General features: G+C 35.1%; 1 protein-coding gene across 11 annotated transcripts in view; it reads right to left on the bottom strand.

Moving 5' to 3' along the window:
* GRIA4 (glutamate ionotropic receptor AMPA type subunit 4) overlaps positions 1-13,001 on the bottom strand; it is a 375,233-nt gene that overhangs the window by 222,102 nt on the left and 140,130 nt on the right. For all 11 annotated transcript variants that reach the window (XR_004665232.3, XM_063608252.1, XM_034933614.3 and 8 more), the window contains exon 4: positions 10,992-11,231. Coding sequence is in view for 10 of the 11 variants with exons in the window: in XM_063608252.1 (XP_063464322.1) it covers positions 10,992-11,231 (240 nt within the window). In the remaining variant the exon portion in view is untranslated. The remainder of the gene's footprint in view (positions 1-10,991; positions 11,232-13,001) is intronic.

Genomic DNA, 13,001 nt, shown 5'->3' with positions numbered 1-13,001 from the left:
TACACATTTGGCAGGATTGGCAACATTGGTTAGATACGGTTGCATGAAGGGAAAACATGGAGTAAAGAAGGCTCCTGTATTAGTAGCATGTGTCACCCTCTAGGGTAGAAAATGAACCAGAAGAAGCAAGGAAGCAATGAACCAAAAGAAGCATTAATTCACTCTTGAAATTATGAGTTTTGAGATACAAATGGGATATTTAATAGTTACTGTGTAAATGAGTCTGGCTCGGGGAGAGGAATGAGTTCTAAATACAGATTTTGAAGTCATTGTTATATAAGTGGAATTGAGACCATATGATTCATTCATTCATATTTATTAAGTGTGACTGTATGGGGGCACTATTCTTGTTCAATGAGCAAGACAGAGTCTCTACTATGATAAATCTTAAAAAGCCTGATGATGAAGACATAATTAAACAAATAGTTAGAATAAAGTGTTTGACAGAGATAATATAGATGCTATGGGAATGCACAGAAGGGGATTTAACTCACTTGAAGGTAAATGTGTGGAAGAAGACTTCCAGAGGAAGTTATGCTCAGACCCAAATGGTGAATAAGAGTTACCCAAGAAAAAGGCTGAAGGAATGACATTTGCAAAGCTGTCAAGGCAAGAGAAAGAACTTAGTGTGCACAAATCTTTGGAAAAACCATTTGCTCTGGATCTTAGTATTTCAGGGGAAGTGGACTATGAAATGAGATGGAAGAAACAATCAGGAGACAGATTGTGGAGCATCTTTTAAATTTGGACTTTATATGAAGAGTAATGAGAAGTCATGAAATCATTCTAATTAAGAATGTGACATATGTAGTTTGTATTGAAGAAGTTTACAGAGTCAAAGTAGCTGAGGACAGAACCCACATAAATGTCAGCATTTTAGGGGCAATTAGAGGAAGGGATGCCTGTGAAGGAAAAAGAGAATAAGCTATCACGAATTTATATTTTGATTTGTTTTTTCATGAATTTAGCAGTAGTAATCAGAAATGTGCATGAAGGTTTAAATCTCATAATATAAAATATTAACCAAACACCGTGATTCATGACCAAGAATATCAAAATGATAAATATTTATTAGAGTTTAAGGATAAATTACTAACATATTAATGATGATGGTAATAAAAGAATGATAGTTATAACTTAATATAATTTTTACTAATACCAGGAACTTATAAGTACTTTATATAAAACACATAGTGACCCAGTAGATTTGATTATTAATACTATTTTTTCACACTAGAAAACTGAGATCTCATGATGTTAGGGAAATTATCCAAGGTCAACCACATAATAAGTGGTAAAACTGGTATTTGATTTCAGGCACTTAACATTGCATTATTATGACTGTCCTCTACTGACAACATCTGTGCTATAGAACTGAAAATTTCTATTTGATATAAAATAGAAAATTTCCATTTAACATCAAAATATTGGCCTGTATGTCATAAGTCCAACTCTAAGGAATTTATACATTGTATCTGAGAACTCTCTTCCATTGCAACAAATAGTAAGTTACTACTTTCCATAGTTCTGATACAATACCTGTTATAACATGATGAATAAATTATAAAGCACATCTGTTAAGTAAAGCATACTTTTGACATAGGTTTCGTACTGTATTTCAACCTTAATTGTACATTATCATTTGTATACATTTGTTTCATTTTTGTAGTAAAAGGGAAAATTCATTGAGGCAATTTTTCTTGAGGCAAGGTGTTCCATCAGAGCTTTAAAAAGATCTTTTCCTCCATGTCTTCAGATAAATGACATTTAAAAATATATATTGTCAGGAGATCATAATTCATTTGCAAATTTATTGCTTTAAGGAAGTTGTGGGCCACTGAAAACATGGAACCAGTAAAAAAACCTACACAGCCTTATTTTCATATAAGAAAATTTCTAAACTATTATAACCACATTTCATCAGTCTAAAGATTTTTAAGGAACATGTTCTCTTTCCTTAGTCCTTGAACGTGGTTGACTAACTCAACTGAAAATTTCTGCATATGCTCAGGGCTCTATCAAAGCAAAAAAAAAGAAAATTAAGAGATGGGGGTCTCCCTGTGTCACCCAGGCTGAAATGCAGTGGCCCAATCATAGCTCACTGCAGCCTTGAATTCCTGGGCTAAGAGATGCTCCCTACCTCAGCCTCCAGAGTAGCCAGGACTACAGGTGCACACCACCATGCTCAGCTAGTTTTTATATTGTTTGTAGAGACAGGGTCTTGCTATGATGTCCAGGTTAGTCCTAAACTGCTGGCCTTGAGTGATCCTCCCACTTCGTCCTCCTAAAGTGTCAGAATTACAGGCATAAGCCACCAGACCCAGCCAAAAATTTTTAATACAATTTTATTATTTCAAAAAATTCATTAAAATGATCACCATGGGGAAAAAATCAGAACTTTTGAACTCCTATACTCTTATTTTGTAATTTGTTTGTTGGACTTTTGAATTTCCATGGAGTAGGGCACCATCACCTTTCCAGTGAGCAGGGCTTCCAGAGGTCTCATTAATATCTGCTCTCATCTCATATTCAGTGCCTGAATACTGACAATGGGAAGGAAATAGGGAAGGAAGAACAGCACCCAGTCGATGTGTTAGTCAACAATGTGTGTCCAGAACCTAGTAAGTGATGACAACGAAACTGACCCAGTACAAATATTCACGGAGGTCTGCATATTTATCTCCCTGCCATCCCATTCAGGCCTCTTTAACCCTTCAAATGAACCGCTGGCACCAGGAAACCCTCTGCAGGCTTCTGTATTTCATCTCTAGGATTTCTTCATTCTGTCAACCCTCTGTTTATTTTGCTGCTAGTTGCTCTGCTTTCTTCTTCCTTTGACTACCCTTGTTTTAGTTTCATATCAATTATTATTTGCTCGGCGCCCCTGTTCTGATTCATTCCCCTTGTTAGATTTCAGCACTCCTTCAGGATGACTTCCAGCATCTGCCCTCGAATCCTTTACTCTGTAACGCGGGACAGTGGGAGGTAGGGGATAGGCACACGCCTCCCTTTGCCTCCTCTCACCAAGTTAAAGGAGCCGGACACATAACCCTCATTTATGTGCCTTTATCCACGTTCACTTACCCCTCAGTTCATTTCTCTACTTTCTAATCCAAAGTAGTAACAGCCTATGGAATCTGGTTTAATGAAGGCAAGTAATAAATGTTGCAGTGACTCCAAAGGAGATGCTCTGAAGAGAGTTGGACTCCCTTGCCTGATTCTGATTGTTATTTCTCCCTCAGTTACAAGTGAGAATTTCCATAGGAAGCTCCATTGTTATTTTTATACCTGTATCTCCTTTTGCTCTCCCACTGGCCTGGCTCCAGCAGGAAGGCAGTAATGTATGCTCCAAAGACACAGTTAGCTGTTCTCCTTCTCCTGCTGGAATGGATGATCCTCATACTTGGTAATTGGCAACAGGTAAATATTGACTGTCAGTCTGGCTATAAATGTAACAAGAGTTTGTAAGCAAATATATTTGGATGACTGATAAAAATTTTTGTAAATCCTGATGAGATTTTTTTTTTCCTGAGAGTCTTCATAAAAGATTCAAAAAAGGAAACTCCTCTTCATCCCAGTGACGGTTTTAGACTTGAAGTTTTGTTTTGTTTTGTATTTTTTTGGGTGGGGGGCGTTGGTTAGGACATAAGTTTTTTTTTTCTGAGTTATTAAAACAGGGTTTAGTCCTGTGAAATATTAAAGATAAATCTCTTCTTGGGATAATACAAGCTTAGAACCTGAAAGATTCTTACTTTTTCTAAATTTATATGTAAACTAACTATTTTGCTATTGTTTCTAATTTTTCTTTTAATAAGAAAAAATGAACCAGGGGAATTTTAAGTAGTCAAATCAATGGTACATTTGTGTTGGTGGAATGTGGTAATTAGGAATCAGAGATGGGGAGAAATGAGGAAAAGAACGGTGCTTGTGATCTGCAGTCCAGACACAGAGCACTTCTCTCTGGATGGCTCCCAATCCACTTGACAGGTATACAGTTACCCCTGACCTTCCCAATTCCACCTCTATCTGAAAGACATTTTTAAAAAGCAGTTGGTATCTGTAATTTTAATTCGTTGTGAACTGATGTCAATATGCTATATTCCTTGGAGATATCTGCTTTGTCATCCTCCTATATTACTTATGAATTAGGGTTTAAGGGTTTTTACGCATCTTATTAGTCTCCAGAGAAACAGAAGCAATAGAATATATACAGATACATAAAGAGAGATTTATTATAAGAAATTGGCTCATGCAATTATGGAGGCTGAGAAATCCAGTAATCAGTAGGATCAGGAGAACCAGTGGTGAAATTTTAGTCTAAGCCTGAAAGCCTGAGAACCAGAGGAGGCAATGACATCTTAGTCCAAGTCCTAAGGACTGAAATTCAGAGGATGGATAGCATAAGTACCAGTCCGAGTCCAGAGGCCTGAGAACCAAGAGCACCGATGCCCAAGGGCAGAAGATGGATGATCCAGCTCAAGCACAGAGAACAAATTTACCCTTCCACCAAATTTTTGTTCTATTTAGGCCTTCAATGGATTGGCCGATGCCCACCTACACTAGTAAGAACTATCTGCTCTACTCAGTCTACCACTTCAAGTGCTGAGCTCTGCTGGAGGCAACCTCACAGACACATTCAGAAATAATGTTTTACTAGCTATCTAGGCATCCCTTAGCTCAGTCAAGTTGAAACATAAAATTAACTATCATAGCATCCATATCTGGTAAAAGAAAAGGACAGACGTTCCCAGTGAGCCTGAAATCATGTTGCTTAGCTACTCATTACTCTAGGTTCCTAAGAAAGAAGGAGAAAATGGGAAAGAACAAAAGAATATTTCTTATTCCAATGCAATAAGAAAATGGAGGAGAAGAGTATTGGAGTTGAGAACCCAAAAGGAAAATGGGAGAGTTCCCTGGAGTGATTTATAGAGACTTATTTTAGAGGGAATAAAAGGCATGTCATTTAAAGGTGTTTCATGCCTCTTACTCTTCATTTGTTCCTTTTTCTGTTACCTGAATCTCAACATTTTTTTTGCAAGAGGATTAAAGGCAGTTTAAAAATAAAAGACATACATACACTAAAACCCAAAAAGTAGAAATAAAATAATAAGATCTATCTCTCCTCCTGCATAAAGATACTACTCTTTCTATCCCCTCATCACCTCTTGCATTGGCGTTAGCATGCAATAGCAGGATATGCATATTATACCACCCAGGACATTGTTCCCCAGGTTTCTGAAAATATGTTATGCAATATGTAGAATATAGTTTTTAAAAAAAATGCTACCAAGAAACAAAACAGACCAAAGGAAACAAGCCAAAGGAAAATTTTCTGCTCTATGCTTTGCCAAACATATCTCTCCTAGGAACAATTTACATAATATTACAAAATTTATTGAGATATTGGATATGAGATATTTAGGAACCTCTAAAATAATACCACAAGCTTCCATAGCAGTAATGTGAGCAAAACATTGAATATTAAGCATTAAAGAGAGTTAGGATTATGTAAAACAAGGTCATTGTCAGCCATTGCAGACTCTGGACATGAGATCAAAATTGATGGCCCTCATAACAGCTTTGAAAAATACCAGCAATGATCACTAGAAATTTAAAAAATGTCAGTATTCTGCTCATCTCTCCCTCAATCATAAATTCACCTTGTTACCTGGGGTGTTAGGAATGGCTACAAACACATCATAAACATTTAAAAATCTGGACAATACACACAGGTAAAAAATATACTCCTTTATTTCAAGTGGGAAAATAACCATTGCTTATGTTAAACATATTTAAATTGATGTCTTTTTCGCTTAAGGAATTGACATCATATTAATTCCGTTTGAAAAAAAGTAAAGGTTTTCTATTACCAGAAAAACTGATTTTTAAAACATTTTCTAAATATTTTGTTTAATTAGGTCTAAATCAAAAATGTTATCTTTCAGCCTGCTCAACATTTTTTTGTGATAAGAAAATTGCATTTTAATTCAAGTAATACCTCTCTCAGTCAGTTTTTCATTTTGGGTGTTCTATTAGCTATTTGATCTATTAAAATATGACACCATTAATAAAAAATGAATTATATCATTAGTTATTAAGGCCCTAAAATTGTTTGATACCTATTGTCAAGCACTTCACTAGATTAATTCATTAATTCAATTGATATCCATAGCATGCCTCTCAGGGGTTACTTTGCTAGACAACAGAAAGGTATAAATGTAATAAGAAACAGTGATTACTGGAGAAACACAATTCTGGGGGAAGAAAAGATACGTAAACATATACACAACGCCATGTGAAAATTATTAGCAAAAGTGTTATGCGCAGGGTTCTTCTGTAGCAAATTATGAGTCAATAAAAGATTTAAAAATTTCACTCATAGTGAAATGTATTATTTCATATGAGCTTGGTGGTTAGATGTGTCATATCATCCAGTATGGTAGCCATGAGCCAAATGTGGCCATTTAAATTTAAATTTATTAAAATTATATAAAACTAAAAATTCAGTTTCTCAGTTGTATGTCACATTTTAAACCTGCAATAGCCTCATGTGGTAGAGATAACCATACTTGATAACTCAGATTACAGAACAATTCCATTATCACAGAAAGTTCTCTTGGGCAGTGTGGGTATGGTGGGACTAGTTTACTTATCAACTCAAATATCTTATTAAAGTTTGTAGTTAAGTGATGTTTTCTAATTGTTTTTCCCAAAAGAGGCAATGATCTTTTTGGAAAGCAGTTGTGTTCCAAATTAAAATTTTAAAATAGTAAGCTATATATCAAAAGCAAGTTTCTGGTTGTTAAATAGAGTTTTGTGTGCTATTTTCTAATGAAGTCATAGCACGGAAGTTCATTCATTTTCCGTAGTGTCTTGCTCATCATTAAATTCTCAGTACCTATTAAGGTGTCCAATACAAATTGAAAAATAAATATTTATTGAATGTTAAATTAATAAATAAATGAATGAATGCTTTTTTTTTCTTCTTTGAGAGGTAGTCAAATGAAAACAAGCAGGTTTTCCTGTGATAAGATCAGGTATGCCATGTGCTATCTTTCTGTTTCTGTTCACCATTTCCAGGTAAGGAACAGAATATTTGAATTAAAAAATGGAATGAAATCTTAAAGATAATTTGAAAAGATCTTAAAGATAATGCAGTTAATGTATTTAAAAGCAGATACAGCCAAAAGTACAACATAGGCAAGTTCATACAGCTAATTAATAGCAGATCATAGGACCTCTAACATAGCAAATAGAGGATCATTCCTTTAATTGGCGTAATTCAACATAAAAACACTACTCCAAGGTATGGTAGAGTCAGCTCTTGTATTTTGAGAGAGTGTTTTGGCACTGTCAGGATTAAGATATCAGAATAACTGAGCGGCCCAACAAAATATCTTATTCCAAAATATGGATTTATGATGCATCAGAAAATAATGTTCTACTTCAGTTGGTAAAGGAATTCAGTCATTAAGACAGTTACTTAAAATGGAAAAAAAATGTTTAGATAATCAGTTCATGATAACAGTACAGGAGGAAAGAAAAGTACCAAGATATACCAAAAAGTACCAAAAGAAATAAGATAGTATTTTACTTACTATCTTATCTCTTTACACTTGGATTTTGTATATTATTTTTAAAATATTTTGGTTTTAATGTTGATGTGTGTAATTATTTGAAGTCTTCTTTTTTTCTCTTTATGATATGAAAATGTGAATTACTCTTGGCTAACTATGTGTATCATGAGTTAATCATCTGTTCATACCTCATTTGGTGAGAGTGATACATAATTATAAGCACAGTATCTAAGAGGAAATAAATAGGGTTATGATCTTAAACTTATAAAATGAGCATGACAATTTCTAAGGGAGAAAAAAATTTTTCTTCTGCTTTGACAGTACTTAAGATCAAGCATGTTGGGAAACATGATGTATCATGGCAAGGAAAGCCATCTGAACATCAAGAAACAGTCATTTTCCTGACATGTTATTTTCTGTTCGGGCAATTACTTCTTGAAATAAAGACGTCTGTTTTGAAGTTGAGTTGGATAATTACTATAAGAGACAATGCTAAGAACTAGTTATTCATTCTGAAGCAACAATCGAAGAGAACTAAGAAATTCTAGAAATTGCGTCAACTGGTTAGAAGCAGAACAGTTAAATTCTAGGATGACTAGATGTAAAAAGTGGGCTTTGGGCAGCAAGCCAGTAAGTAGGTTAAAGGCTTATAAGACACCACTATTAGAAGAAGTCATGGCTGTACCATGATGAGTTTAAGACTCTGCAGGCAGAAACTTAATGAGACAAAGAGTCTTTAAATAACCAAATATATGTCTGCTTATAGTAGAGAGATCTCGTGGTATGCGGTAATGGGAATGACTCAAGGTTGGAGCATCTGACTTGCTATGCAGGAGGAAGGACCTTGGAAAGTATAAATGGATAGAAAAGCAAAGTACCACCTTAATCCCTCTTCTGTGTCCCCACCCATACATGAATTATACCTACAACCCTCTCCTTGCCAGAGATGGATTTATATAGGGAGATAAGGAAAAAGTGAGACACAGGTTCCACTGATATTTCCATGAGAACAAGTTGTAAAATAAGCATCTTCTGCCCAAGGTGGAGAACTAAGCTATGTCATAATGAATCACAGGTAGCAACATCTCATCTACACCCTGATATATGTTTATTGACATTGTGATTCAATTTTCAGTGACATGTTGCCTAACGATTTTTCCAACAGTTAGAAATGAACAGAGTGATGTTTTTTTCTAATATGTAATTCATCCCCTAGGATGCTTTAGATTGTTAACTAATAACAAATAATAGTAGGCAATATAAGTAGATTCCCATATTTCCAAATGAGAATTAAAGTATGCTGCAAACTCATAGAAAATATGATGATGATATTAAATTTGCTGAGCTTGTTTCTGTAAGGGAAATTTACCAAGAATACCAATAGAAATGATGTACTAGAAACACCAGTGGTATGACATCTTAAATGACACCATTCGCATCTAATTAAAACTGTACATTTTAGTAATAAAGCTGAATTCATTTAATGGGTTTTCATCTTTGAAAATAGGAAATTATACTTTGGATTCTGGAAGGTGGATTATATCTTCAAAAGTTTGAAAAAAATATTTTGAAAGGATTTAAGGATATTTATTATCCTTACTCATTTCATAGATAGAAAAGGCTATTTATTAGCCTTACTCATTTCATAAATAGAATTCCATTCAAGAATATTCTTAAAGATATACCTAATGCTAGATGACGAGTTAGTGGGTGCAGCGCACCAGCATGGCACATGTATACATATGTAACTAACCTGCACAATGTGCACATGTACCCTAAAACTTAAAGTATAATAAAAAAAAATACTGCCTATTACAACCTTTATTTTAACTTCTTATCTTTTCATAACTCTTAAACCTTAAGGAAAAAAGGACTGAAGACAGAATCCACAGATGATCCCCTAATGCTTATTTTTAAATATAATATGTTGCTATGATTCTAGTCACTAAATAAAAAACAGAATTGCAAAACATGCATGGCAACTCCTTAAGTTGTTCCTCCAGCTGAAAAATAAAGCTATATCAACCATTGAACAAAATGTATGGATTGTTAATAATGCAATATGTGAGTTATTCACCTTGTCTCTCCCACACACAGGTGACATGGGATCACTCATTAATCTTTCAAAGCTGGTAAAGTGAAAGGTTGCCAGTAAGCAGAAGTCTTATTGCCAAACCTCTATCATCGTCATGGCCCTTCAATTACTCACTTAGAGTTTTGTATTTCAAACTCAATGTTATGGCTCAATTATTTTAATATGTTCCAAAACATTAACTCATTTGCCTTTGAAGTAAAGTAACATATTTATGTTACAACTGAACCTGAAATACCACAGAAATTTTTTAAAAAGTAGTTATTATGATATATGTATTTGGTCTTCCTCTCTGTTTCCTGACTTACTATTACTAAACCCCCTGGAATTTCTAGGGACAGAAGATTGTCTCTAGTGTGCTAATGAGATAACTGGTGGTTGGGGGCCCTTAGATAGATCCAAGATGGGAGCTTGTTACCAAAAGACGAAGGCAGGATCAGAGGGTTGGGACTTTTAGCCCCATACACCAACCTCTGGGGAGAAAGAGGGACATGGAAGTTAAGTTGGTCAATGACCAATGATGTAATCAATTATGCCTACATAATGTAGCTTTCATAAAAACCCAAAGGACAGAGGTAGGAGGGCTTCCGGATGGCTGAACATGAGGAGATTCCTGGAGGGTGGCTCACCTGGGAACGGCATGGAAGCCCCACACTCCTTTCCCCACACCTCTTCCCATCCATTTCTTCTATTTGTCTGTTCATCTGTATCCTCTGTAATATCCTTTATATGAAGGAGGAAATGAAAGTAAAGTGTTTTTCCTGAGCACTGAGATCTGCTCTTGCAAATCAATTGAACCCAAGGAGAAGGGTCACGGGAACCCCAATTTATAGCAGGTTGGCTTATGAAGTGATGTTCAGTCTTGTGGGGGACTGAGCCTTCAACCTGTAGGATCTGATGCTACGTAACTCTGGGTAGATAATGTCAGGATTGAATGGAAGTACATGTGTGCTCTGGAGGGTCGCTTAGCTGGCATATGGGAATAACCTCCACACATGTTGGTGACCAGAGGTCACAGAACTATTTTCTGTTGATTGTTGTGTGAGAGCAGGAAAAGCACTTTGGTTTGTTTTTCTTATTCACATAGTTATCTTAATTTCAATGAAGTTACAGAGCATGGTTTGCTCAGGAGTAACCTTGTGAATCTGAAACTCGTTTAATTAGAAATTTTTCCCCAGAGTCAAGATAAAAATACACATCAACCATTTTCTGATTTTAGTGATGTTAGAGATCAAACAATTTGCTAAAAACCAAAGTCATATAACGCCATTTCACATTGAAAATTAGAGTTTTGCTCTAATAGATGAAGAAACTGGACTTACCCCTGTCTGTGTCATACAGGAAGACAAAACAGTTCCATTCGTAGTGATCCAGCAAACTCAAGAGTGCTCCTCGTAACGAAGGTCTTAGTTGCAGCACAAACTGGCTCTCCCCCTCAGTAGGGAAACTTGGTGTGATGAGGGAGATATGTAAGGCGCTGCAGAATGAGGTCAAGGTATGTACCGACCTCTTATCATAGAGTCCAAAAATGGCAAATACTCCTCTAGAATACTGGGAACAGACTGAAACAAGAGGAAGAAAACACCACAAACTATTAGCACACTCAAATTGTTGACTTTGAAGTCTACATTCTAGAAAATTAAAAAAATAAAAATCACTGAATCATTGGATCTGTCAGGAATATAAGATGAAAAGTGAAGTGTGCAATTAATTGCACAATCAATTAATGAATTATTGAGCTTGTACTCAAAGCCTTACATTGAGTGAAGCTGGTCGAATTAAAATTCTGCATTAAGAAGCCAATTGGATTAAAGGGAAATTTGACTAAAATAAAAAAAATATGGCCTTCCATAATAATGTGGCAAATCCTATGCTAGAGAACTTTAGGTGTGACAAGTCCAAAATTATTTTCTGTATTTTTTTCTACATGCAAACATACAATTACATACGCTTGAAATTTCTGAGTATTAATTGAAGGAACATTTATAATACCTTTTGCCCTCCTGCCTAAACTATAAGCATATATTTTCTATTCTTGAATTGGATTATAGTTTTCACTCCGCCTACATTGTTACTTTTTGTTTGCTTGCTGTGGCAATTTCATTTTAATCACAATCTTAGAGTCTCCTTGAATCATGTTTGAAAACAGACGTTAGGCTGCTAGAAAGTCATTCTTGGAATATCTGAGAGGCTTAATGAATTGGGGCCAGCTGCACACGTTGTAGGCGGGCCGAAAAGCAAAGACAAACCAATTCCAAAACCCAACAGAAGCAAGCCAAATAAAGTAAGAGGACCCCAGAGAAACAGGTACACGGCCTCATCTTGCCTTTCTTGGTCCATGCTCCCAGTTGCTACAAAAACCATGAAGCAACATCATAAATAGAAAAAGATTCTTCTCAAAATTCTTTTCCAATCACATTTTTATCACTCTTTTAACATAACTGATTTCTGGTCCAAATTGGTGTGACTTTTTCCAATTTATATTTTAAGGGACAGAAGCTCGCAAAGGAGGTACCATAAAGAAAATCTATTTGGATTCCAAATTCTTATGGTTTATCATGTATGGCTAACAGTCCTATTTCTTCTTGGCTTATGTAGCTAGATTAAGAAGTGTTTAGGTCTATACAATTTTTATGTTTTCTGATTTTAGTTACTAATCTTACTTGTATTAGCTATGAATACATAATATGGCAAGAATTAAATGAAATTATGTAAAAGTGCTATGCTATGAAGACACAGAAGGTGATTAATAAGAGGCAGATTTTAACACAATTTTCTATGTGCATTTATGTTGTTAAATAGTTTTACTTTTTAATGAGAGAATAAAAGTCTTAGCGAATAACTACAGTTGATTCAAAACCAAGAAAGGAGGTATTCAGATTCTAAATAGAAATACCATTTATTTTGATAGATATTATATTAGGGTTTATAAAGAAATTCTATCAAAGAAGAACCATCAACTAATTCTATGCTCACCAAGGAACTAGAATTTGATCTTCTGAGAAGACTGACCAACATGGAAGTCTTGCTCTGACAATGTGACTGGCTGTAATTTTCTTGCAAGATATAAGGAAGTTTCTAATTTAAGCTTCAGGCATCTTAAGCTTAACTTAATTCAATTCTTATAACTTAAGTGATCTAATAAATCAAGTTGCTGCATCAGACCCTAATCTGTAAATGTTCCACCAAGGCTTTGGATGCAAGTATGTAAGTGGTCCACATTTAACACCAGTAGAACCTGGAGTTACTCGGCTCCTTCATATTTTCATATTTTTTGTTCTACTGATTTTCTTGCAAACTGAGGGCCAACTCTCAAGCTTTACATGATAAAT

This window comes from Pan paniscus, chromosome 9 (genome assembly GCF_029289425.2).
Source record: "Pan paniscus chromosome 9, NHGRI_mPanPan1-v2.0_pri, whole genome shotgun sequence".
Classification (NCBI taxonomy): Eukaryota; Metazoa; Chordata; class Mammalia; order Primates; family Hominidae; genus Pan; species Pan paniscus.
Note: the sequence above shows the minus strand (reverse complement) of the source record. Positions and strands in the feature narration are given on the sequence as shown.